Here is a 25,981-nt window from a genome sequence, read left to right on the forward strand (position 1 = left end):
CTCCTTAGGCACACTCTACATCATCGATCACTTTCCTCTTTGGCCCCATAATCTCCTTGATCAGAAAATTTGGGACACTACCGAGTTACATGACGTTACAGTACAAGTTCTCACATGTCCTGAGTCTTAATTGACCTTGGAAGGCTAGGGCCAAAATGTTGGCTTTCCTCGTGGCCCTCCTTTTTCTCTAATTTTGGTCTGCAGACTTAGGTTGTTAGTCCTCCAGTAATCACCCACCCTTAATCCCAGCATCACATATCTAGATCCAGCCACTCCTGAAGGAGCCTTGTCCAGGACTGCATGAGGCTTTGGTAGGACGTCTGGACACAAGCCACGACAAAGCCCAAGTGTGCTGGGGCCCTAAGCGTGGGGGAGGGATTCAGAAAGCTCTCCGTGGAGTGACGGGGACGCCCATGGGACATACAGCCTGTGCTGAGAACGGATTTGTCCCAGGTCGGCCAGCCAGCTGAGCGGCTCCGTGTGGCCCCGCAGGCCAGTCTGCCTCTCCTGGCATCAACACCACCCCCAAGATGGCAGGAGCTGGCAGCAGTTTGCCTTCTGCTCCAAGAGTCCTCTCAGCCTGAGCTCGTCCAGGAGCTCACACTGCCAGATGCCTCCGGAGCAGTTTAGTCTTGAGTTTCTCTACTTCACATTTGCAAGAGAGACTCCTGATTTTGTGCCATGCCACACACCTCCTGCCAGCCACTTCCTGCGCTTCAGGGGCCATGCAGGGTGGGTCCACAGGCCTGTGGGCATGTGGGCAAGGGCGAGCATCCATTGCCTCTGCCATGTTTTGTGCAAACCTGATGGAAGAGCCTGCTGTGGACTAACGAGAGGCGGGACCCTCTCAGCAGACACCACCCAGGACATGCTGCTTGGCGTGCATCCCGTAGCCAGAAAATGCAGCCCTCTCTTTTGAAGGAATGTTGTTTGCTTGAGAGAAGAACTCAGCACCCTGAGAGTAAAGTGGGGCACCCCCTGGAGGCTGAGGTGCTCTGGACTCACTTGCACGTCTGCACAGACTCAGCTTCAAGCATAAAGGGGAGGCTGGCTTTGCATGACTGGGTGCAGGCCATGCTTTTAGACCAGTGTGGGCCAGGGAAGCAGCCCCCAGCATGGGCACTGTGGCTGTCACAACTGCTAGAGCCTTGGACTCGGGCTCCAGAGGCTGGCATTTGACCCCTTTCTGCCCAGATCCAGGTGTGGCGTGGTATGGGGGATCAGCCAAGGTAGATGCTTTTTAGCCTCCTGCAGGTGCTTGAAGCTGCATGGGGAGCAAAGGGGGTGTCTCATCGGCCCCACTCCTGACTTTCTCTTTCTCAGTGTTCTGTGCATAGCAGGAGGCCCAGCTCCTGAGACAGATGCTGTCCCTGGCTGCCTATCTCCTTTCCCAGGACCTCCTGGGGCCTCCTCTTTTTCTGCGTACAACCCCAGCTTTGCCAGGCCCCATTTAGACCTACCTGCTGTTCTCAACTGCGGGGAGACCTGCTGTCTGCCTCTGGCCCCTGGTTTCTCCTCCTGAGAACTCCAGGTGAACCACTTACCCCATCTGGCTGCCCTGCCCATCTGAGGGCTCAGCTCAGCTGGCAGCGGGGGACCTACACAATGGCTGAAGAAGCGAGCTTGTGCCCAGGCCACGCGGTCCTCTCCACAGCCTGCTGTGCTCATCCTGTCACCCCGCACACCTGCTATTGTCAACTATCTCAAGTCTACTAGTTCCTAGCTCACTCACCACTTTTGGGGGGATTATTTTCTCGGCTTCTTCCTCAGAGGTGACAGAGACCACCCCTGAAGAACTGACCACAGTTGAACTCTATACTGAGTAATTTATGACTGGCTTATCAGTCTCATTACGGTCAGCTGGGTATGTAGGTGACTGTCAAAGCCAGGTTGTCCAGGTGCCTGGAGCTCTGAGGCACTGTCTCAAGCTTCCTTTGCATCTCCCAGGTGTTGTACCCAGGGTGGGGTGCAGAGATGCCCAAAGCCAGCTTGATTTGCAGGCAAGGCATGATGGTGGCCAGGCCACTGGAGGAACTCAGAAGCCCTACAGTGCCACCTCCTTCACCTGGCCCAGCTGACCCCCAAACATTCCTCACAGGAAGTAGAGCAGTTGGGGTATGTAGTACCCCTTTCCTTGGGGGCTTCCGCGGCTAGGAGAAGTGGTGTAAATCCCCCAGCCAGTGTGGGCAGTTGACAGACATCAAGCCGAGGGTCCAGTGACATGGTTGGGTGGTCACTGGTCTGTTGGGTGGTCAGAGCAGTTGGGCCTCCTGGCCCCAGCCTCCATCAGGGCAGGATGAGCAGGACACCTGTGCTGGCCACTGAGCTGCCTCGGAGACCCTTCGGTTCCTTCTTGCGTCTCTCCCCCTTCGCAGAGCATTGTCACCTAAGTTGTCACAGCTTCTCCCTTTTGATCTGCAAGTGTCTGAGCCTGAGCCTCAGAAAGCACACTGCTCCATTCTTTACTCATCTATCATTTTTTTCAGGCCCTGCTGGTGTGCAGGACCCTGGGCAAGGCCGCCCCCCTCCGCCCAGATATGTCCACAGCTCAGCAAGCTGGGCTTTACCACCTTCACCCCTGCTCTCTCTCCTTCCTCTCAGTTTCTTAGCATCTGGTACAATTCTCTTCCCTCAGAATCAGGGATTTTGGTATCTTCTTGCTTGGCCAGAGTTGTCCCTTTTCCCCTGTTAGGCCAAGACCCAGGGAGCTGGAGGTCTGAGCTCTTCTGGGTGGGCCATGACTGGGTTGGGAGAGGCAGACCAGGCAGGAAGCAGTGGATTTAGCCTCTCTGGGGCCCCAGCCAGGCTGCCCCGGCCAGCACAGGATCACACTCCCTGTGCACACACCTCTGCCTCCCCTGCTCTGCCTCTGAGTTTCCCATCTGTACAGCTTTTCTCCTTCAGCCTGGTCCCGCCACCCTCCAGGTTGGGCTGCTGCACCTTCTAATTGGTTTCCGTGCCTCCATCCGGGGCCCTCCTGTCCCTGAACAGTGTGGAGCTCTGATTTGATGCAGTCCTTCCCAGCAGGGCCTAGGCTGAGACATATCCGGCTGGTTAAGCCTCCAGAGCCAGAGCCCGAGGCCCCCACTCTGCTTGGCCCCCACGGCTGCCGGGGCCTCCAACTGGACCCTTCCCACTCTGCCCTGCTCCCCCTCCTTATCTGTGCTCCCAGCATGCATGTCTCCTTCTATCAGTGTATCGGGTTGGCATGGCTCATCTAAAGTGTATATATTACCTAATAAAATCCTTCTTATTTGGGATTATTGCATCAAATTTTAATTTCCTCACTCGAGCAGCAGCATGTCGGCCTGCCCGTCAGTGAAGGGCCGATAGAAGGTGAAAAGAGCGGATAAACTGCACAAATTACTGCCAGCCGATGCCTATCAGCCCTTTGACTGGAATTGACTGGAATTAAGGAGTGAGAAATAGGATTTTCTGCCTCAGAATCTGCTGTGGCAGCTCTCGTCGGAAGTTGCAGCAGCAGCCCTTCCAGCCCCTCCCATCGAAGGTGCCTCCCACTCCCAAAGCCACGTCACCCTTCAGGTCCTTAATCCTGCTGAGGAAATGTGTGTCAGGCTTCCGGATGAGCTGGCAGTGAGGGGGAGGGGGGTGGCCCCTGAGCCAGGCCCTGTTGAGGCTGCCCCCTGCTGCAGCCCCTGCCCTGATGAGGGATTCTTTGGCTTTGTTTTCCTACTGTTGTTGTTTGTTTTTTTTTTTTGTTTGTTTGGTTGGTTGGTTTTTTATGAGACTGGGTCTCAATATATATTTGACGAAACTAGCTTTGAACTCACTATATAGCTCAGGTTGACTTTAAATTCAAAGTGGTCCTCCCACCTCAGCCTCCTCTGAGTCCTGGGACTACAGGCATGTGCCACCATACCCAGCTGAGGGCTTCTTTGGGAGAGGACAACCATAGGAGGGACAGACATGATCCTTCTAGAAAATTCCCAGTTTCTGCCCCCACTTCCCACTCCTCCCCTGGGCATAGTCACTGGGCCCAAAGTTATGGCCTTCTCACCCCTGCCAGAGAGCAGTGGGGCCACCGTGCCATCCCCCAGAAAGCCCTCTCTTCCTTCCCCAGCTGCCTGCACCCCACTCACTGCCTGCCCTTCAGCTGGAACCCCTGAGCCTAAGTTTCTTCTTGTGTACCCCTACAGCAGGGCCAAGGGAAAGACCTCTATCTACCCTACGTCTGCCCTGCTGGGGGAAACAGCAGGGACGCATGTGAGCACCCAGCAGGCACCAGGCAGCAGGTGTTTGACTCCAGCTGCTGTGCTCCTGCCGGCTGCCGGCTGCGCTCATCACACACAGACCACGCGTCTCCAGGATGGAGACTACGGGACGCTGGGGACTCCAAAACGCCATGGGCTCTTAGAGATGCCCTTTGTGTGTGACCTGGAATGAGGCCTTGGGTTTGCTGAGAGGCACGCAGGGACTCCAGCTCCGTCCACAGGAACACGTGCTCTGACCACACTCGCTGTATGTGACGCTTAGGTATATGCTGGTCACCGAGGAGTGGGGATGATTATGCCATTGTCTGGACAAGAAATAGGGGCAGCTTGGAGGATGCAGACACAGGCAGTCCATCCAGCACAGCTGCGCCTCAGCTGCCATCGCACCCGTGGGGACCATGGGCCTGTGCACCCAGCTGGACCTGGGCCTGCCCACCGGCTCTCCCAGCCACAGCACAGCAGCAGCGCCCAAGAAAGCTGCCCTGCCCCGGCAGGGTGCCCTGCTAGCAGGCCAGGCAGGCCTACGCTTCCTCAGTCCTGCCTCTTTGGAAATAAGTTGCAGTATATTGAAAATGTAATCACCGAGACTCTGAAACAAGCGCCGTGGGCTCCCCAAAGCCCCCGTGCCTCCCTGTTAATTCCTTCTCATAACATTTCCAGTCTTTCTGTCTGCACTTGTATTAAAAGATCAAGGTTTTATTAAAAGCGGATTTATTTGCCCAAAAAGAGATGAAATCCCAAACCTTGTCAGGAGCCTGGCGAAGCTCACATGGGACTCTTCCTGCAACAGGAGCAGCCTGGTTTCCTGTCCTGCACGGCCAGCCCCTCCTGCCCAGGGGAACCGTGGCAGCCCCGAAGTGGGCTCCCAGGGCCCTGAGGCTTCAGGTCTTTTGGGCCCAGGTCCCCTCTGTGTACAGCACTAGGCCAGAGGCCACTAGCTGGCTCCATTGAGGGAAGTTCTGTCTTCAAGAGCCAGTCCAGGAGAGCTAGGATAAGCGGCTTCTGTCCCCAGGCTGCTCCTGAGCCCTGACCACCCCAGCACCCCACAGCTCCATGGAGAGCTGGACACACAGCCTGTCCCAGACTCACAGCCTCACCTGGCACAGAGCAATGACCCTCGTAGAGTTGTCCTGATGACTGTTGCAACCACCCGTCCAGAGGTGGTGTCACCGGATGGCGAGAGCCTTTAACCCGGTCACCTGAATTGGAATCCTGGCTTCACCCTTCACCCTTTGCCACAGGACCATGCATGCCTCAATGTCCCCATCTGTGTAGTGGGGCCGTCGTGAGGGTGAAGCAAGAAAATACACAGGGAGCGTTGGCAGCACTGCTGACCACAGCGAGAGTGCCCGCGAGAGGGTGGCACCCGTGCTTCCCCGTCTCTGCACCTGGCCCAGAGCACACCCGTTAAGGGCATCTTTCTCTGGCTTCATCAAGGGGTTTTGCTAGGCATGGTAGGGCACACCTGTAATCCCAGTACTCTGGGAGGCTGAGGCAGAGAGCAACTTAGCAACTTCAGCCATATCTCAAAATAAAAGATAGAAAAAGGAGCTGGTGATGCAGCTCAGCAGCTCAGTGCAAAGGCCCTGGGCTTCCATCCCTGGTACCCAGTACTACAGCAAAAACAAAGACCAGACTCCTTCCACCTAGGCATCTAGCTAGAACTCTGGTGCCCCCAGGCAAGGGCCGGACGAGGCGCTGGACCTGCTGTGCACAGCCTGGCTCTGGGCTGTGGCGCTCCCCATGCAGACTCGGCACTCTCCTGGAACACTGTCACCGTCCCTCATCGAGCCTTGGGGTGGGCGGGAGAGGCAGGAGTGACGGTCGTGTAGGAGGCCCTGCTGTCCCAGAGCAGGGCCAGAGGCAGTTGGAGGGGTGCTCCTGGCCCCCAGGGTGGAGCCCACGTATCAGAGCTGGACATGGTGGCCAATACCAGGAATCCCGGTGCTGGGGAGGCTGAAGCAGAAGGATCACCATGAGTTGGAGGCCACCTCGGGGTACATTGTGAGTTCAATACATAGTAAGACTTCATCTCAACAAAACCAAAGAAACATCCATCAGGGACCTTTGAATGGGCCTGTCATGTCAGGACTTCTTCCTAGGAATAAATTCACACTGCCGAGCCCTGGCCTGGAGTACCTTCTTTCCATTTCTCTCCCTGGTAAACTCCTACTCACCCTTCACGACCTGTCCTAGACACAGCCTTCTGTGTGCCACTTGGTGGCTGCTCGAGGCAGATGTCTGGGCTTTCCTGTGTGCTTCTGCACCTGAGCTCCAAGTGTGGACAGCAGCTGTCTGCACCCGTGTCCTTGACTCCTCCCCACAGACTGCCCAGGAGTGTAGGCCCCGATCCCCACCCGGTCACCCAGCTCCTGGTCCTCCTATATTGCACTTCAGGGCAAGGGAGGGGGCAGGGCCACCAGGGAAGGGACTGCAGGGTGGATGCTGCAGTGCTGCGTGGGGTCTGGGGCAGCGCCATGGTGATTCCTGGTTGGCCCGTGATCCCTGGAGATCCATGGCTGGGAGTACCCATAAGATGATTGATCTGTGGTGTCTTCCTCTGCTCAGGTCCCAGTGAAAACAGAGTTCCACCTTATTCATAATAAGGTAGGGCAAACTGAGGCCAGAGGGGTGCAGCCCCTGTCCTGAAGTCACACAGCAATCAGGAGCAGCTACAATAGAGACCAGGCTTCTTCCCACTGCCAGCCTCTCCTCCACCAGTTCCTCTCCCCTGTGTGGTTTGTGTACAAGGGAGACTAAGAAGGGCAGGGGCAGAGCTGGCATCCAAAAGGCCGGGTCCGTTTGCTGGGGTATGTGCTGGAAGCCCTCGGTATGTGTCCCCAGGAGAGAGGGGCGGCTAAGACTGAGCAGCCGCTGCCTGCCTCCTGGGCAGGCTGGCCTGCCTGAGGGAAGTGGTGGCTGCCTGGTCAGTGACAAACAAAGAGCAACCTGGGATCTGGGAGACCCAACTCAAGTCCCTCCTGTCTCCCACCTAGGGCACCACCGTGCGTGTGATCACTGCTGTGGACCAGGATAAGGGTCGTCCCCGGGGCATCGGCTACACCATTGTTTCGGGTAAGGAAATGCTGCGCCTGACCTCAGCCATCATCCAAGAGGAGCTGCTGTTGGGGTTTTTGGCCCAAAGTGCCCAGGAAGCAGACCAAAGAAGAGGAACAGAGCAGGGGCTCATGGGGCCAGCCAAGCTGGGAGTGTCTGGGCGGCTTGGGATCATGGAGCAGAATGTGGCTGCTGTCCAGGGTCTGAGCATTGGGCTCTGAGCCTGGGCCTCAGTGGCTCCCATCCAGCCTCTTTTGGTACTCTTGAGTTTTTCTGTTCTTGTTTGGTGAAAAGGTGGCAATTTTTACATAATTTTGGATGAAGTGGAGCTGTGGCTCTAGGTGAGTTCATGTCCTTCCCATTTCTAGCCATTACCAATTCATTGTCTCATCTGGAATGTATGGAAGTGTTTCTCTCCACTCAGAGTGCTTGGCTGGCCAACACTGGCTCTGAGCCTTTGGGGCAGCGCCCCCACACCCAGGCAGGCCTTCTCCTGAGCCACTGCCAGATCTATGCTAAACCATCAGCAGGCTCACTCAGCTATCACATACCCTAGCCCAAACTCCTCTGAAAAGCCCCAGCAGTGGGCACATGAGGCTTTAGGGGGACAGCAAGGTGCAGCTCACAACATGTGTGTCTGTTTGTCATCCATAAATTTGGAAGAATGAGAAGAAGCTTAAGGGTCAGATGACCTAGTACATGCAAAGAGCTGAATGAGTGTATATGAAGGACTTTATTGCAAGTGGTAGTTTATTATTTTATTGTTGTTGCCATTATTATTATTATTATTATTATTATTATTATTATTCGATACCAGGGATTGAACTCAGGACCTTGCGCTTCCCAGGAAGGTACTTAGGCCACTGAGTTATCTCCCTGACCCCAGTCATTTATTATTAGTGCAAGGAGTTAATGCCTGGGGAAACTAGGCATTGCCTGGTCAGTTAAAGGTTAGCTGGGGTGGCTGGTGGAAGGGAACAGCACACCCTTGGGACACAGGATGCTCCTCTGTCATCTGCCTCTCGTGGTGCCCTGGCCCTGAAGCTGCTGGCATGATGATTACTACATCTCTGAGCCCAGAGCAGATGCAGCCCAAGGGGCAAGGGTCAGCAGGAGCACGGATCAGGGGCTCTGCCCCAGGCATGGAGTGAACCCTAACAGGTACTTGTGGGACAAATGAATGAGTAAATGTCACTTCTCTGGCTCCCAGCAGCTCAGCATGGGTGGCTCTCAGGCCAGGATGAGCAAGAGCCAGCCCTGGGAAGAAAGCTATTCTGCAGGAAGGCAGGCTGCCTGTCAATCTGGAAGCCTCCCGGGGAGGGCAGAATGGGGCAGGGCATCCAGGGGCTTAAGTCCTTCCTGAGTTCTGCAAATTGGGAAGCAAAGCCAGTGCCCCTGGTGACCAGGGTGCTGTGCTGAGCTCTAAGAACATCAGTAATCCCTACAGGCAATGGAGTTGGGCCAAGATTTGGTGGCTGCGTGAGGAAGACCTTGGTCAAGGAAGGGGAGTGTCTGCTCATGTCCTGGTCTGCTTCCAGACATCTCCCAGCCTGGCTGGCACCTGCCTGGAAGGGGAAACTCCTGCAATGACATTAGGAGCTGGTCCTCCAGGGCACTGGCACATCCAGGTGTGTGCTGGGGATGTTCTCACCAGCCCTCAAAGATGGTGCAGCCCTTGATTCCCCCTCCTTGGAGCAGGAGGCTGCAGGTCTGGGCTCTGGAGCCCTGGGTAGGGCCCTGAAGCTTGGAATAGGGGACAGCAGCGCATAACAACACCCTAAGGAACTCCCAGGCACAGCATCCCCTAGGGCCACATTCCAAGGTGCAAACCAAAGAGTGAGTGGAGACCAGGATGGGAAACCACACAGAGAAGAAGCATGTAGAGGCTGTGGCAGGAGGCAGAAACTTCTAGAAGGTTAGAGCAGTTAGCATAGCTTTGTAGGATCCCCACTGCCAACACGGATGTGCCTTGAGAGCCTTTGGAAAGGATGACAAATAGGTTCAGCCTCACACCCGCTTTGATTGGTAAGGCCTGCCTGAAAAGGATACTGAAGCCAAACAAGCTCGGTGCAGTCTTCAATTGGTGAAGTCTGCTGTGGGTGAGGGCAGCACCTGGGGCAGGTACTGGCCATTCTGGGCAGGTCTTTGTTTGGATCTGTTACATGGTGGCTGCAACCCTTGGTCCCATGGGTCTGCATCACTCCTCTGACAGTGAACAGCCTAGGGACAGGGTGCTCCCTTGGCTCCCCTGCTTATCCCGCCCCACCCCACTGAGCTGGCCCCACAGTGTCCCTGCTCTCCCCTTCTCCCAGCCTGGTCTGTCATGTCCATCCTGAGAGCCAGTGTGAGCCTGGAGGCGGTGGGCAGGAGGGCTCAGTCCCCAGAGAACGGCAACAGCAGACTGGGATCTGGCCTTGTCCCTGTAGTCTCTGGCCAGCCAGGTGTGGTGGTGCGTACATAATCCCAGCACTCAGGAGGCCGAGGCAGGAGGAGCCCCTTGAGTTCAAGACCTGCCTGGGCTCTATAGTGAGACCCTCAGAAAAAACAAACAGGAAAGAGCATCATGGGGCAGGGCCTGCCTCACACACCTGCCTCACTGGGGCCGTGCGTTTCAGCCCTGTGCTGGGTGGCTTAGCCACTGCCTGTTTAGCTGGAAGAAGACAGAAGGCTGCCTTGAGTCTCCCTGCCACATACAGGGCATCTTCATGGCCACCTGCCCCACGTGGGCCCTGAGTGCCAGGTGGCGCCTGTTCCACCCCAGGTGCTTAGGGACCATTTTCTACTGAAAGGATGCAGGTGAGGGTCCCGAGTCCTGGGAAGAGCCTGAGCTGTGGTAACTCCGAGGGCCCACTGCCCCTCACCGGCGGATGGCGGCCTGAGGCCACAGGGGACCCTTGGAGTGCAGTTAAGTTGCCCAGCACCCCCAGGCCCCGGCCCCTCTGCGCTGTTTATCAGCCCCACCGCCACGGGGATTTATGTCCGCACACCAGTGCTTCCCCATTACTAATGACCCCTCTGTTTTGCCAAGAACAAAGAGGCCTTCAGAGGTAAGTTATGGCCCCATCGCCATCAATTTGTTCTCAGCTCTGCGTGGCTAAGCTGGGACTGAGGAATGACAAAGTTCTTTCACTTAGAGGACTTGGCGTGGGTCCGGCGGCTCTCCAGCCTGTGTGTGCCAGGGCCATCATGGCCTGCAGAGCCGGGCTGAAGCAGGGTCGGCGGGCTCCTGGCCCCAGCTGCCAGCCGCCCTGCAGTCTGAGCCTCATCCCGCCCTTGCCAGCCAGAAACAATCCCGCCTTGGGGGGCAGCTGCGTCCGCCCCGTGCAGAGCACTGGAACTGGAGTCCAGAGCTGTCAGACTGCGGCCTTGCCCGGCCACCTGCCAGCAGTGCGTCCAAGCCAGATGCTCGAGTTTTTCCAGCCCTGTGGTCCTCATCCGCGGATGGGGCTCCGACTCCTCACAGTGGACGGATGGTGCTGGTGGGTCTAAATGGCCATGGACCATTAGGGTTGGTAAATGGCAGGGAAAGATCAGGACCAGGGATCCTCAGAACTCCGGAGAATGGAGCACAGATGCTGAGGCTGCTGCCCGTGGTGGTGGCTTCCAGTCCTGCCAGCCCTGTGGCTAGGGAGCACTTGAGACATATGAATTGAGGTATACCGTAAATATAACACGCGGGATTCTGAGGACATAGGATGTAACAAAGACTATAAAATATCACATTAATAATGTTTTATCTAGGACCCCGAGTGTGCCTCTGCAATAAGGCACTCATACAGGCACGTGTGAGGGCATCATTTCAGTTGCTGGCACTGCGCTGCTGCTGCTGCTGCTGATGGTGATGGTGGGGATGGTGATGATGGTGGTGATGGTGATGATGGTGATGGTGATATATTGATATGTTGAAGTGATCATGTTTGGGATATGCTGGGCTACACACAACCTAGTACAAAAATCAGGATGCTCCATTTCTCCCAACCCTACCACTGACCAGCTGTGACCTCCTAAGCATCAGTTTCCATCTGTGTGATGGTGGTGGAAGTCCAGCAAGCCCCTGGAGAAGCACTCACTTTAGAGGGACTACTCCCCAGGTATGCGGCTTCCTCCGCACCCCAGGTGACTGAGCAGCCTCTCGGAGCCAGGAGCTGTGCCCATCTCCTGAGGGGGTGGGCTCTCATCCTGTGGGCCTCAGAGCCTGCAGCTGGGTCAGGGGACAGACCTAGAAATGGACAGTTTTCACAGCGCTGTGGGCAGCAAGGGCAGGGTACGCATGGGGGTAGGTGGTGGTGGCAAGGGAGGAGGTGGGGACTGCCTTGGTCCGAGATGCCAGACGCCGTCAGAGCCCCTGGGCAGGGAAGCTGCTTCATTGAACTTCCAAATACTACTTGCTCTCCTCCAAGCCAAATGCCCCGAGTGAACTACTCACGTGCTCGTCTTTTCATTGGGGCCCATGGTCTCATTCACATACAGCTGGGAAAATAAAAGCAAGTGTCCCATGTTCACCACAGCAATGTTCCAAGAGCCACCATATGGAAGCAACCAGTGTGGTCCCAGTCACATCCCCATGTGCAGCAGGGGTTGCAGAAGGTCACATCACCTGGGGCCGTTGTCATCATCTTAGTTGGTCTCAGTATTTTCTGTGCTGTTCACACAATGACAGCAGTCGCATGACACATTTCGCAGGACACGTCCCTGCTATTAAGTGATGCATGACTGTGTACACATACACACTGGAATATTATTCAGTCTTCTAAACAAATGAGATCCTGTCATTTGTGACAACATGGGTGAGCTCAGAGGACTTTGCTAAGTGAAATAAGGCAGACACCAATAGGCAAATACTACACAATCTCATTCATATGTGAAACCCGAAATAAAAGTGGAGCTCCTAGTAGAGAGAGTGGAGGGGAGGTTAAGCACATCAAAGGATGCCTCTACTGCTGAGTATAGCACCCCATGATCCAGTCATCTTCCAAACACACAAGCTTTTGAGGGACAATTTTTTTTTTTTTTTTTATGGAATCAGGGGTTGAACTCAGGCCCTTGTGCTTGCCGGGGAGGTGCTTATTCCACTGAGCCATCTCCTCGGCCCCCTGGGGGACATTTTTAATCCAAACAATCACACATGTCTTCCAGGGGATTTGATCCTGTCCATGTCCTTTGGCTCCCATAGGAGCCATATGGATTTCTTTCACATACCAGAAAGATGACCTCTGTCACTTGCGTCTCTCCCCCAGTGTCAGAAGGGCCCTGGCCACCTGAGGTCAGTGAATGTAAAGGAGCCCATAGCAGAGCTTTCCTGTGCCTTCTGCATTACAGCCTCCGCCCCCGTCCCGTTCTGTTGTCTTCCGCCCCACAGCAGGAAGGGTGGGGACCTCCACTTATTGGGTGCCTTCCCTGTGCCAGGCCCAGGCCAGACACAAGTTACCCTGTGTGATGGCCTCTAAGGGACAGAACCCCCTTCCACCCCACTCCATTGTGGTGACAAGGTGACGAGGCTCCAAGGTGACCTGCTCTGGCCAAGGTCACAGCTGCTGAGGGGCAGAGCTGGGATTTGAGTTCAAGTCTCTTGGGCTCCAGAAGACAATCCTGTTGGTCCTCCCAGATCAGCAGCTTTTATAGGGCCTGATCCGGGTACCGTACTCTGAGAAGTTCTGTTAGAAGAACATGCGTTCTTGATGGGCCCGGGGGGGGGGGGTGAAACGCTGTGCTCAGGATGGTGAAAAATACCTGCCTCTCTCTGTGCTGAATGCTCAGGTACACATCATGCCTGTGATATTGAGATTCTACAGGGAGAGGTGGGAAAGCACTTAGGAAAAAAATACCTTAAGTGACTCTCGGGGCAAGCAGGGTAGGTGATAGCAAAGAAGGTTGAAGAGTATTGGAGAATAGAGAGGGGCCAGGGAGATGGCTCAGGGGAATAAGTGCTTGCCTGGCAAGCGCAAGGGCCTGAGTTCAATCCCCTGTTCTGGAGAGAGAGAGAGAGAGAGAGAGAGAGAGAGAGAGAGAGAATGAGAATATGAATGAGAGAATGAGAATAGAAACTAGGTAGGAAGTATCTGCGCTGACACCCCTCACTCCAGCCTGAAAGGCAGTGGTCCTACTGTGGAATCATGTGGGGCATGCAGCCAGTTATCTCATTGCAGGACAAGGACTTTTAGCATGCTTGTCTCCGGACTTTATTTTAATGCTGCTGAGTCGGAGGTTCTTTGAAGACACAGGGAGTACTTTGGAGGCAGGGCTGTATGTGTATGTGTGTGCATTTGTAGACAGAGTGGGGATGATCAGTTAAAGTCAGACTTGCATAAGCCCATACCTGCTACGTGTGCCACTGAGGGCATTGGCCCTGGGCAGGGCCTGGTGGGGGTGGCTATCATGGACCATCGTGCCATGCGAATCAAAGACTTGTTATGAAACTGGCTTTTCTTCCTCTGAGAAGTCAGAACTCAAGAAACGCAATTGCTTGGAAATCTAGAGTCCCTAGCTGTGGGAACACAGGGGCAGGGGACAGAGGCCCCATAACTCAGGGGCAAATGGCCAGGGGGGAGTAGGGGCCAGGTCAGAGAGGGGTGAGGTGGGCTGTTAGTAGAGATATAGAGGCAACAGTGTGGTGGTCTTTTGATGTGGCTGAGCTGGGAGGTGAACCAGGGCTCACAGGAGATTCATCCCTAGGTGGGTTAGAGCAGAAAGCCCCGCATGAAGATGGTCCACGGAGAGACCACCAGTGTAGCCTCACACAAAAGTCCTTGGGGGCTGCAGAGATAGATGTTCAGGAGGGGACTGAGCAGAAGCTGGTGATATCCTGGAACTATAGAATGCAGAAAAAGGAGGAGACAAGAAGCTAATAAGCTCTGGGTCTGGGTTTCTGTGGCCCAGGCAGAAAGAGGCACATCTGTAGGACAAGCACCACCCTAGACCCATCCAGAATACCTAATCCTCAACCAAGCAGACAGTACTAATTGATCTCCGCCTGTGATGAGCCTCTGAGCGAGGATTTGCCCAGCCCTTAGCAGACACTAGCAGTTGATCAGCGCTCTCTCAAATTGTGAGGAGCAGGCTGCTAACCTTATCCCACTGGCATCCCCTGGCTGTCTTTCTTCAAAAATATCTAGGTACACAACCTCCAGAGGCCTTTTAATTTAATTATCTAAGCACACTGGCTTATTATTTGCGGTTCTCTGCCACCATGCCAAAACAACAATACATCACACAGACTGGCGGCTCCTCCGGAGGATCCCAGCTAAGCTGCGGTCTGTGCCTGGCCCTGCTCTCCCAGGGCCGTGCTGTCATCCAGCTGGCAGCTCGGGCTGTGTGTGCTGCCCTCACAGTACCCAAGTCTTCACTGCTGTGCTCTGGATCCTGGCTCGTCCTGTCCCTTAACAGGGCCCTGGGTGCTCTTTGCCAGAGCCTGAGCTGTCCCTTGCTTCCCTCTGTGAAGCGCACTGGCTGGTGGATTTTTAAGAGGTTTCACAGCAGCATGAGCTGAGGCTCTCCCTTCCTACATCTTGACTTCCCCTCATGCATAGGAGTGTCCCTTGCTCAGGATGCAGTGGCCTCCTGGGTGCCCACTGTCCCTGCAGAAGCACTGGGTATGGAACAGGGCTGCGGGCCCTTTCATCAGCCAGCTCAGCTCAGAGCTCTTGTGCTCAGGCTGCCTGGGCTGTGCAGATCCTGCTGTGGCCGAGGCAGCTTCAGCAAGAGGCATGAGCATGTGAGCTCATGGCTGAGGGCCGCTTGGGGTCGAGGAGACTCGCGCCTGGGTTCTGCGTGCCAGCAGGCATTTTTTTTTTTCTCCTTCTGCTCTTTTCATTTTGTCCTAATCTCAAAGACAGCTGCTCTGTATTGACTTCCTAGGGCTGGGAGGGCTTGAGGGGATTATAAAATTAGCCAGCATTTAGTCTACCTTCCCTACACCATCGTCCTCAGAATTGATTTACCCATAACTTTTGACTCACAATCAACCCTGGTGCAGGCATGGGTTTGTTTTATTTTGTTCTTAACTCACTTGGAAGTGTTGGGGCACCTGAGATGCTGCCATCTGCAACCCCCAGGCCACTATTCACATCTCCTATCTGCCTTTGAGTTCCTCATGCACCCCAGCCCTGCCTCTGTCCCCAGAACCACAGCCCTGAATCTCGTATTTTCTTGTTCCTTTCCTTTTAGAAAGCATCTTGTTTTTATGTATATGGATCCTGTATTGCTTGGGTTTAGTTGGACTTTGAACTTTATTCTTATAAGTATCATGCTATACATAGCCTCTTGGGACACCTATTTTCTATCCAATATCTTGGAGCCCTCCATCTGGCCTGGTGTAGGTACCAGCTGTTTGTCTTCACTACTGGGTAGTATTCCATCCTGTGAAAACATCATAGCCGCTATATCCGTTTCCCTGTCTGTGAGCACAGAGCTCAGTTTTTGCTCTTACCAACTGTGCTACCTTGAGCCTCTCATCTCCCTCTGGATGTGGGTGAGTCGGCCTGGGGCTATAACACCATCTCCTACCTACGCCATCACCTCTCCAAAAGGGCTGGGAGAGCCCTTTTACATAAAAGAGCTGAAACACGCTGGCTCACAGAACCTGCTTAGGTCTTGTGGAACCACAGTGATGGTCCAGGGTTCCAACCCAGAGCTTCCTGCTACCAAAAATCCAGTCTCTTTCTGCCCCATGGGACTGTGTTGCCCATACACACAGTGATTGCAGTCAGTCTGCTAGTCTCTGTGCAGGACTGGATTAGGATTCATTCATTCAGTTACCCAGCTCCGTGCTAGGTCCTGGGATCAAGTGGAAAGTGAAGGCCAGTGTTACCACTTTGGTAGACCCACTTTTTAGTAGAGAATCAGTTCAGGTAGCCAGAGCCCTGGCTGGTTGAGCATCAGAGGAAAGCATGTGGAGCAGGCAGCGGGCGGGCGAGGAAAGGGGTGAGCGAGTCTGGGTCCCAGCCTGCCTGCCTTGCCTCCCCAGCAGTGGGCACAGCCTGTCGCTCCCACCTCAGCAAAGGTCTCCAGGACCTTTGGACAGCTTTGAACTCAAGCTGAGCCCCTCTCAGCAGCTCAGGTCCCCGGCCCCTTCTCATCAGATGCCTCAGGTACCTGCCTGGCTTTCAAGGTGGCCCCCAGCCGGGGCTAATCTGAAATAAAAGTTTTCATTTATCTAGCTTGGTACCTGGTGCAGGGTTAAATCATACAAGAGAAAAAGCAATAAAAGAGAAAGATTAAGCATAAGGCTCCGTCTTAGCATGTCCTTTGCAATATGGTTACAAAGATACTAGTGCGAAGTCCCCTCCACCACCCTACATTGCTGTCTCCCCATTTCTCTGTGCTCAGCTTAGCTGGAGCAGGATAGAGCAGATGGGGTGAGGGCTGACAGAGGGGACCCCATGCCTGCAGAGAGGATGAGCCACAGATGGAGCTCTGGAGCTCAGCTGTCAGCCACCTCCACTCCCTTGCAGCTCTGATTTGTGACTTCCAGGCAACAAAGCCATGGTCACCTGCACTTGAGTCCCCGCCAGCACACTGGGCCTTCACTAAGTCTGCTCTGGGGGTGAGAAATGTGAGTCACAGCCCCTCCCCACAGCCAGCCTGGGCGCCAATATGCAGCACCCTTCCTCAGGTTACTTCTCCTGCCTGTGCCTCCGTCTCCTATTCTATAAAATGGGAATATGAATAGGGTTATTGTAAGGGTTAAACCCTCAAAACAGTGTCTGAGTTGGGTACAGTGGCACACACCTGTTTTCCCAGCACTTCGGGAGGCTGAGGGAGGGAGACTGCAACCTCAAGTCCTGCCTGGACAATTTAGCAAACCTTGCTTCAAAATAGTAAAAAAAAAAAAAAAAAAAAGAGCTGGAAGCCAAGGATGGTGGTGCATGACTCTAACCCAGCACTGTGGGAAGCTGAGGCAGGAGGATCACAAGATTGAGCCCAGTCTGGGCAATTTAGGGACTTAGCAAGACCCTGTCTCAAAAAAAAAAAAAAAAAAAGGAAAAAGAAAAAAGAATTGGAGAAGTCTGGGGTTGTAGCTCGGTGTGAAGGCTCTAGTTCAATCTCCAGTGCCAAAACAAAACAAACAAAAAACTCAATGCCTGGCACTCAAGGAATGTTATGTGTTACTAACAAGAATAATGAACAACAGGGCCTGGGGTCCTCAGCTGTAGGTCTCTATGGGGTCTCTCTAAATCCGTATCCCTCAGCCTCACACCACTGTCTGTCCATGTAACTTAAGACCTCAGCTCTGCATCACACTCCTGCCCATAGCCTCACGAGGCCAATGGCTGCCCACTCCCCCGGCAGCACCCTCTTTGCCACCAGAGTGGCCCAGCATCCTGGATTGCACTGGCCCCCGCCATGCCCATGAGATCCAGGATCACAGCATGGGCCTTATGTACTTCAGGGGTGGGCGAATCTGGCCCCTGCAGCAAAGGTGATCCTCTGAGGGAATTTGGAGAGAGCCAGAGGAAGGGGGCAGCACTGGCCCCTTGGGTAGGGTGTGACGTGTGTTCAGGGTCCCTCCTCCAGCTCCAGCACCCTCTTGCCAGTTGGCGCATACCAGAGACCTTGAGTGCCGGAGCGACACTGGCCAAGGCTCTCAGGTGCTTTGCCTGTGGTGCCCTTCCATGCCCCCAGTAACCTTCAGGGGGCACTGTGACTGCTGTGCCCACTGCACAGAGGGCCCTGAGGGCTGGTGCCCTGGGTAAATGACTGGCGGGTGGTGGAGCTGGGAGTCAAAGCCAGCATCTGGATCCCTTCTCCTCAAGGCCTTGCTGCACCTCACCTCTGGCCCAGCCCTCCACCCCCCGTCTCCTGTCCCACTGCCGGTGTCCCTGGGCTGGGCCAGATCTTCTGTGTCCACTGCTCGTCTTTCTCCACCTCCTTGTTGAGTGCTGTGCCTGGGCCAATTAACTGGCTGTTCCCCATTCAAATATTTAACCAATATCCTGGAAACAGAGATTTTGAAGCAGATATTTTCAGACATTGATTGAACTGAACAAACATCATGGCACAGAATGAATTTGTTGCTCTGCATTCGCAGGCAGCTGCTGGGCTCCATCCCAGGCGTCCTGGAGGGCTCTGGCCTGTGGGAGCCGTGCAATGGGGTCAGGCCATCCTGTCTTCTAGCTCCCTGCCTCTCCCAGCCTCCTGTTGCCAGGGGACAAGATGGGGTCTGTAGGACCAGACCAGTGTCCTGAGCTCCTGTGAACACGGGTGGAATGGTGCATCCTACGAAGCACAGGAGACATAGGGCCACTCTAAAGGGCTGGAGACCCACCTTCTCTACCAGGAGGGTGGGGTTCTGAAACATCAGCAAGGACAGCTTAGTTGAGACCGTGAAAGAGCACTTGGCCAGTGCTGGTTGTGTCCTCAGGCTGCCTTCTGTCCCCTTTAAGTGTCTGTAGGGACTGGCCTGGGCTATGCATGACGTGGTGATGCTGAGACAGGTCTCTGTGAGCCGACTCTGCATCCAGTGCTCTCGAGAAGTGGCAGGCTGTGTCACACACCTGGGTGGTGGGGAAGCGCTAGGATTTCCTGGTATAGGGGAAGTTGCTGTGTGTCCCTGAAGCTGGTGCCCCCAGAGAGTCCTCTGAGAGAGAAACCCCAGAAGGTGGAGAGCAGAGGTTGACAGAGGGCTGGTGAGTGTATCGCAAGACCGATTTCCCAGCTGTGACCATAGGCAGCACTGGCTCATTGGGGAGAAAGTTATTCCCTTCTTGATTCCCTGTCTGTTTTTGTTTTCCTCCACTGTGTCCAAGAGAAAGTTCTGTGGGGTTCTTGTGTCTGTGACACCCCCGAACCCCCCAGCTCAGCCCCCCATGGAACAGATATCTCAGTTACTCTTCTCTTGTTGCTGGGACAAATACCTGACACCCAGAATGAAAGAAGGAAAGGTTGATTTAGCTCACAGTCACTGGAGGTTTCAGTCCATACGCAGCTGGCTCCAAGGCAGAGCGGCACAGGGCAGAGGGCAGCAGAGAGCACGAGCAAAATGGAGGAGTAGCAGCAACAATGGCAACAGAGAGGAAGTCTGTCTCTCTTATGTTGCATTCAGGCTCTCCGCCCCAGGCTGGGGGAAGTACATGCATCCTTAATCCCAGCAGTACTAAGACCCATAATCCCAGCCTTGGATCATCCATAATCCCAATAGATCATGAGTTAATCACAAACTCTATAAGTCCCCATCCCAGGACTGTATGAGGCTTTGGGGGTACAACTACACAAAAAAACCGTAACAACAGAGAATGCCTCAGGACCTAGGGGCAAAGTGCCACCACCCTGGGGCTCTTTTCCCATCCTGCAGTCATCCTCCACACTTGGCTACTCAGAAGGTCTCCATTTGTGACACATAACTAAATCTCCTTTAGAGTGGCTGATAAAGGGAGAAACTTGGGGTCCAGTTGGAGAAAAATATTAGGTAAATAGTAATGCACATGCAGAACAGTGTGGTAGAAGTGGGTGGTGGACACCTGAGTGGGGGCAGGGAGATCCTGATGTTGGCCTGTCTTGGCCTGACTCACCCTCATCTGGGGAGTGGGATGACAGTGAGGCTCATAGGGGCATCCAGGAGTCACCTCTAGACTGTGAGGTGCTCGAAACAGAGCCTGGCACAGGGCTTGTGCCCGGGAATGCCAGCCTCAGTGGCTGGATCATGAGGGATTCCGGGGCTGCTGATGGGACAGCAGGAGGGACAGGGCAGGCTGCAAGGGGCATCCAGGCACTAGGGATTGAGATGGGTGAGGCCTGAGAGCCATCTCGACTGGAGGGCTGAGGTAGGGGTGAGGAGTGTTGTGTACAGAGCCTCTGCGCTTGGAGCACCCCCGGGGACCTCAGGATTCCCGCCGGCCTCCAGAGCAGCTGTGCTTGGGGTCAGGGCTGTAAGGGTCAGGACCAAAGACACCAAGCTCCAGCGTCCCCTTCATGCTTACAGTATCTGTCTTCATTTCCAGTCTCTGCCTTAACCAACTGCCGCCAACCTAGGGGCTTAAAGCCGCAGAATCTGTTTTACTATCACTGAAGCCTGAAATTAATCTTAGGGCTGAAATATAGGTGTGGCAGGGCTACTTCCCTCTCGCGGCACAGGGAACAGTCCCTCTGTTGGCATTTCCAGCTCCTGGCAGCTGCCAGCAGTCTCTGACACATGGCCTTCTGTGGTCCTGCGGTCACACCTGCCTCCTATGGGGACACTTGTTACATTTAGAGCCCCGCAGATAATCCGCAAGGATCACCCCACTTGGGATCCTTAGCCAAACCATACCAGTCTAGCCCTGTGGTGCCGGACAGGAGCACTCCACGGGTTCCTGGGATTTGAACCCCGGTGACCTTGGTAGCCTTCTGTCAGCTGCCCACAGCATCTCTGCCCCCCTGGTGTTCCCCACGCACCTGAGTCCCGATGGCACTGCTGCCTGTGCAGCACCGAAGCTGCTCTTGAGACGTCCTCTCCGCTGCTGTCTGACTGTCAATCATCTCTGATTTCTAGTTTTCCAATTCCAAGTCCCAGGAGCGGGGAGAAGGGGCAGCTCAGAGTCACACACATCACGCACAAGCCAGGCTAAGACAGCGTCACCTGGCAGCTGCAGCAAAAGAGAGGGCAGCGTGGCCTTGCACACCACTGGGACATCTTTAAAGATCAATGGAGAGACCCATAAAGCAGAACAGGGTGCCTAGAACCAGGGCCAGGTGTACACGTGGGCACTCCATATCTGATAAAATAGGTGCCACAGGCCAGCACGAGAAAGATGACTTGTCTAGGAGCTGGTATGGAGCTAGCTCGCTCTCCGGGGTGGAGGGAATAAAGCAAGGGTCCCACCCTGCGCCATGTGCCAAGAGAACTCCGGGTGGGTTAAAGAGCTGAAAGGTGCAATATAAGCTCATAAAAGGACATGTGGAGGTGCAGCTGGTGACCTTGTAGTAGGAGAGGACTTCTCAGCCCCTGAAGAGCACATACCCTAGGAGAAAAAGGGGGATAGCAAAGGAGTTTAGATTCAACAGTGAGATAGACAGATAGATAGATAGATAGATAGATAGATAGATAGATAGATAGATTTTTTTTTTTTTTTGATGGTACCAGGGATTAAACTCAGGACTCTGTGCTTGCCAGGCAAGCACTTATTCCACTGAACTATCTCCCAACCCCTTCAGCAGGGATATATAGAAAAGGCCACAGCAGACAATAGGCAGAGATTTGTGCGACAACTAAAACCAACAAGGACCGTGCGGCTAGAATATATAAGACATTTCTGCAGATCAGCAGGGCAACATTGGGGAATCCAGTAGGTAAATTCGTAAAGAAAGCTGCATGCGGTGGACATGCCCATGACCCTAGCCTAAGGAGGCTGAGGCGGGGGGAATCACAAAATCAAGCTCAACCTAAGCTACTTGGTGACTTGCTATTGTTCTCCATCTTTCTGTGTCCCTCCATTCCTTTAAAACTTAGCTCTGTGGTCTCCTCTTTCAGAAAGCCCTCCCTGGCCACCCAACTCACACCCTGCAGGACAGAGTGAGGGGCCAGCGGTGTGGCCTATGCAGGATGGCCCAGCCCTAGCACAGCACAGACCACAGTTGGCACCAGCCACCTGCGCCACACTGCCAGGGCCTTTCTGTCTCACCCCAGCTACCTCCAAACCAGAGATGACTATCAGACTCTTGTGCTTGTCTCCTGAAAGCTTGGGTAGAATGGAGGGCTGTACTAGGCCCTTAGGAAGAGGCAGAGCCGGGCCTCGCATCCGGCTCTAGGTAAGTCTGAAGCTCATATTCTTTCCCCGGGGCTACTCACCTCATGGGATACTTGTAGAGGACAGACTTTGCCTGAATAATTCCCATTTTACAGATGGGTAAACTGAGGCTTTCAGCGCTCAGTAAACTCAAGGTCAGATTCTTGGCAAACCTGGTTCCTGTATAATTTGATTCTGTCCTAGACCCTCAAGACCCCTTCCTGGCAAACCCTGCAAGAGGAGGGTAGATAGGAGATGAGATGAGATTAGGGTACCCTGTATAAAAAGTGGCTTCAGAGACTACTTGTTGGGTAAGTCAATAAGAGCCAAGTGTCAGAAAGTGCTGGAAGCCAGGTGGATGACATATGTCACAGGAGGGAGCCATGGAGGGACTTAGAGGAGGGACTAGTGAGGACCTAAGTTATATAGTGCCTACTCATCCAGCCCACCCTAGGCCCTCCCACCTGCCTGCCACCCACAGCACTCCCTTCCTCCCCAGTTGGGACATTCAGTCGCTGAGGTCAGGTCTTTGTTTGAAGGACAGATAATTAATCCCACAAAGTAATCCCAGGCGCACGCTGGCAGATTTATGGAGATCACCTCAGTGCCGAAACTCCACCCGATCATCTTTCATTCCCAGGTGAAGGAGTGACTGGGGAGGCCTACACCGCAGCCCGGAGCCACCCAGAGTTCCATCCCAGGGAGTCCTCCAGCTGGCAGAAGCAGATTGATCAGCAGGCTGGGCAGAGGGGAACATCAGCGCCTCCTCCCTGCCCTGGCTCGTCTGTGTCTCTCACAGCATAGCTGTCCCAGGCCCTAGGGACCCAGCTGTCCACAGTATGGACCAGAAAGCAGAGGCCGAGGCAGTAAGCAAGTTAGCCATTTGCCAGGCTGGCACTTTCTGGTACTCTGGTGCAGTCCACCACACCATTCCTGGCCCCTCGCAGCTTCACCAGTGCCCAGAAGCTGCAGCTGGGACAGAAGCTCCCCAGGAAACCCCTCCTGGCAGGGTGGCAATTCAGCCCCAGGAAGAGAGAGGAATGGGTGTGGTCCCAGATGCCAGGGTGGCTGCTTCCTGCCTTTTGGATCTGCCACCATCATCAAGGAGTGTGGCCTAATTTGATCATCCATGAATATTTATCAGCCACCTTGCCTCTATTGGCTGCTGGGGATGCAGCCATGAACCAGCAGACAAAGCTCCGGCCCCAGTGGAGCTTGAAGTTTAGTGAGGATGACAGAAAACAAATAATCAGGCAGATTAATGCATGAGATAATTTCATACAGTGACAACTGCTCACAGGAAAATAGGAGCAGGGGTGTGCTGGAGATGGCTAAGTGGGGTTACGTAGCCAGGGTGGGTGGGCAGGCCTCCGTGATGTGGTGACAGGGGAGCCATGCCAGAGCTGTTGGGGAAAGCGGTCCAGGCAGAGGAAGTGGTATGTACAAAGGCCCGAGGCAAGACCAAGTGGGGTCTGTCTAGGAAACAAAAATAAAGCTGAAGTGTGGGGGGAATGAGGAGGTCAGGAGCAGGGAAGGAGGCCCGAATGCAAGAGGGACAGTGACTGTTCAGACTTGCAGACCAGAAGGGATGAGGAGTGGAACTCCTGCCCTTTGCGCTGGAAAGATCTTGCAGTGGAAGAATTTGATCTGTGCCAGGCCTGTAAGAGACCCCATGGAGAACAGTCTACAGAGGTGGCAAGAGGAGGGGCAGGGAGGCTAGCCACAAGGCCCCTGCTGTGACCCATGGGGACCTTCTGCTCTGTGTGTTTGTCTGTCCAGACCTTCTGATTGCCTCGGAGACACCTCTCCTTTCAAGGCTTGCTTCTCTTAGGCCAGTGGGCTTGAGTTGCTCCTCCTTCCCCACCTTGTCCCCTGTGTGTGCCTAGGACATTTGAGATACTCACTCTGGGCAGCAGGAGCAGCAGGCAGGCCTGCAGGTACCCAGTAGAGAGAGAGGACCAGGTCACAGTACAGGGGGCAGCTCTGGCGGGGCGTGGGGGGGCACAGCACCACCTTGCTGACTTGGCAGGGCCTGTTGGCAGGAACCAAGCATGGCAGATAGGGTTGGCTCCTTCCTGAGGTTCACACCAGCCCTGGATAATTAAAGCCATCAGTCACTCTGACAATGGGAGGGAGAGGCTGGGGCTGCCCCAGGCTGGTGCTGCTTGGGCGTGGTGCCAGGAGGAGCAAGTGGGCACATCTGGGCAGAGGTGTACAAGAGGGAGCTTGAGATCAAAGACCACCTTCTGGGGCCCAGGCTGAGGGCAGTATCTGGGCTTTGGGGCTCTGCCCAGCGCCAGGTGCTCCCTCCACAGTCCAGGGGCTGCCTGACTTCCTCTGTTCTGTGGGCACTGAGAGTATCGAGGTTACAGAACACCCCAAAATGTCTCCAGCAAGGTCTTTGCTCCCTCTCTTCCAGGGGTATCTGTTTTGCAGAACTTGGAGTGGGGTTGCCTGGGGGGGTCCCACTGTGCTGGGAGCTGTGGAGCAAAACCACCCTCCTAGCCCTCATGCCAGCTGGTGGGGGAAGCCAGAATGGGGCCCCCTGGAGCTGGGAAGGACCGAGGCTATGCATCCTAAGAGTAGCCCAGAGGGAGAGACCCTGAGCTCTGTCCTGGGACTTCTCCTTTTCAGAACAGTGACCAGAGGTCTGGGAAAGAGTTTGGATGCTGCACCTCATCCAGAGAGGCAAAGGTGCCCAACCTGGTCCTGTATCCTGCTTGCTCAGCAGGGCTCCCTTGTGGGCCAGCCAGGGGCCGGGAGCATCCTGGGACAGCCCTCCCTGCCGCCTGGTGCATCTGTCAAGGATCTTCCAAATGCTTGCTTGCTGTGTGGCACCAGGCCAGGGCTGGGGACCTCGTGTAGCACCTGGGACTGAGGCCAAAGCTGGGAGGGTGAGAGCCTCTGAGCAGGGCTGCTAAGATGCAGTGGCCACCCCGGCCCAGGACCCTTGCCCACTGACACCACCATGCTTGCTTCCCATCTTTTCTGTTCTTTTTTCTTGTTTAAGAACTTAAGCATAGCAGGCATGGCGAGAGACCCAGAGATCTGGCCTTCAGAGCAAAAGGCATAGGTCCCTGAGAGGCTGATGCCTGCTTTGGTAACAGAGTCCTAGCTGGGTGCAGTAGCACACACCTGTGACCCCAGCACTTAGGAGGCTGAGGCAGGAGGATTGTGGTTTGAGGCCAGCCTGGGCTACACAGCAAGACCCTGTCTTAAACAAACAAAAAACTGAGTTTCCAGTTGAAAGTGGCTATGTCATAGGGGCCAGGAGGAATGGCCCATTCTGCACAGTGTGATCGTGGCGTGCCGGCTGCACTGTAGCCTTCAAGGCAGATGGGAGCGGTATTTAAAGATGAGCTGGGGTTGAATCGGATGGCACCATACGCACCATGAGGTGGGGTGTGCAGGGAGGTGGCTAATTTACAGCTGGCGCATTTTGGTGAGGGCTGAATCTGGGTGGTGAATGCCCCCCGTCTTTATCATACTCTTGTTTCTACACGTGCACCCATGGGAAATTTTCCATAAGAAAAAGATTTTCAGTGCACTTGTACATATGTGTGCGTGTGTGCATGCTTCCATGTTGCTGGGATCCTCATGGGACCTGTGGCCTGGACAGGCTCCCCGTCAGGGCTGAATGGAAGGCAACCATCGCATGCCCTTTAGCACATTCAGAGCTCTGATAAAATCCTGTAGAAGAGATAACAATTCAACATTTATTGGACTTGACCTTAGCACTTTCTGAGAGCCGGCCTTACTACACCGCTTGGCACCAGATTTCCTGGGGAGCCTCTGGCCCCACTGTTTTCAGATGCGGGCCGTGGCTCCTGCCCCAGAGGAGCCGTTTGCCGTCTCTGCTTGTGAATGTGGTGATTCGGACTCATTCTGGGCAGCAAGCAGATCTCTGGCGTTTTCCACTCTGCCAGCTGGGCTTGTTCTTCGCTGAATCTGTGGTTTTTCCCTGCAGTCTTTCCTGACCAGAAACATCTGCTT

At 54.6% G+C, this 25,981-nt stretch overlaps 1 protein-coding gene across 7 annotated transcripts in view; it reads left to right on the plus strand.

The window, feature by feature from the left end:
- Positions 1-25,981, plus strand: part of Cdh23 (cadherin related 23) — a 373,574-nt gene that overhangs the window by 158,963 nt on the left and 188,630 nt on the right. For all 7 annotated transcript variants that reach the window (XM_023718494.1, XM_004623978.2, XM_023718498.1 and 4 more), the window contains exon 9: positions 7,229-7,307. In XM_023718494.1, coding sequence (XP_023574262.1) covers positions 7,229-7,307 — 79 coding nt within the window. The remainder of the gene's footprint in view (positions 1-7,228; positions 7,308-25,981) is intronic.

The sequence above is a fragment of the Octodon degus genome, unplaced genomic scaffold, assembly GCF_000260255.1.
Source record: "Octodon degus isolate 3935 unplaced genomic scaffold, OctDeg1.0 scaffold00005, whole genome shotgun sequence".
NCBI lineage: Eukaryota > Metazoa > Chordata > Mammalia > Rodentia > Octodontidae > Octodon > Octodon degus.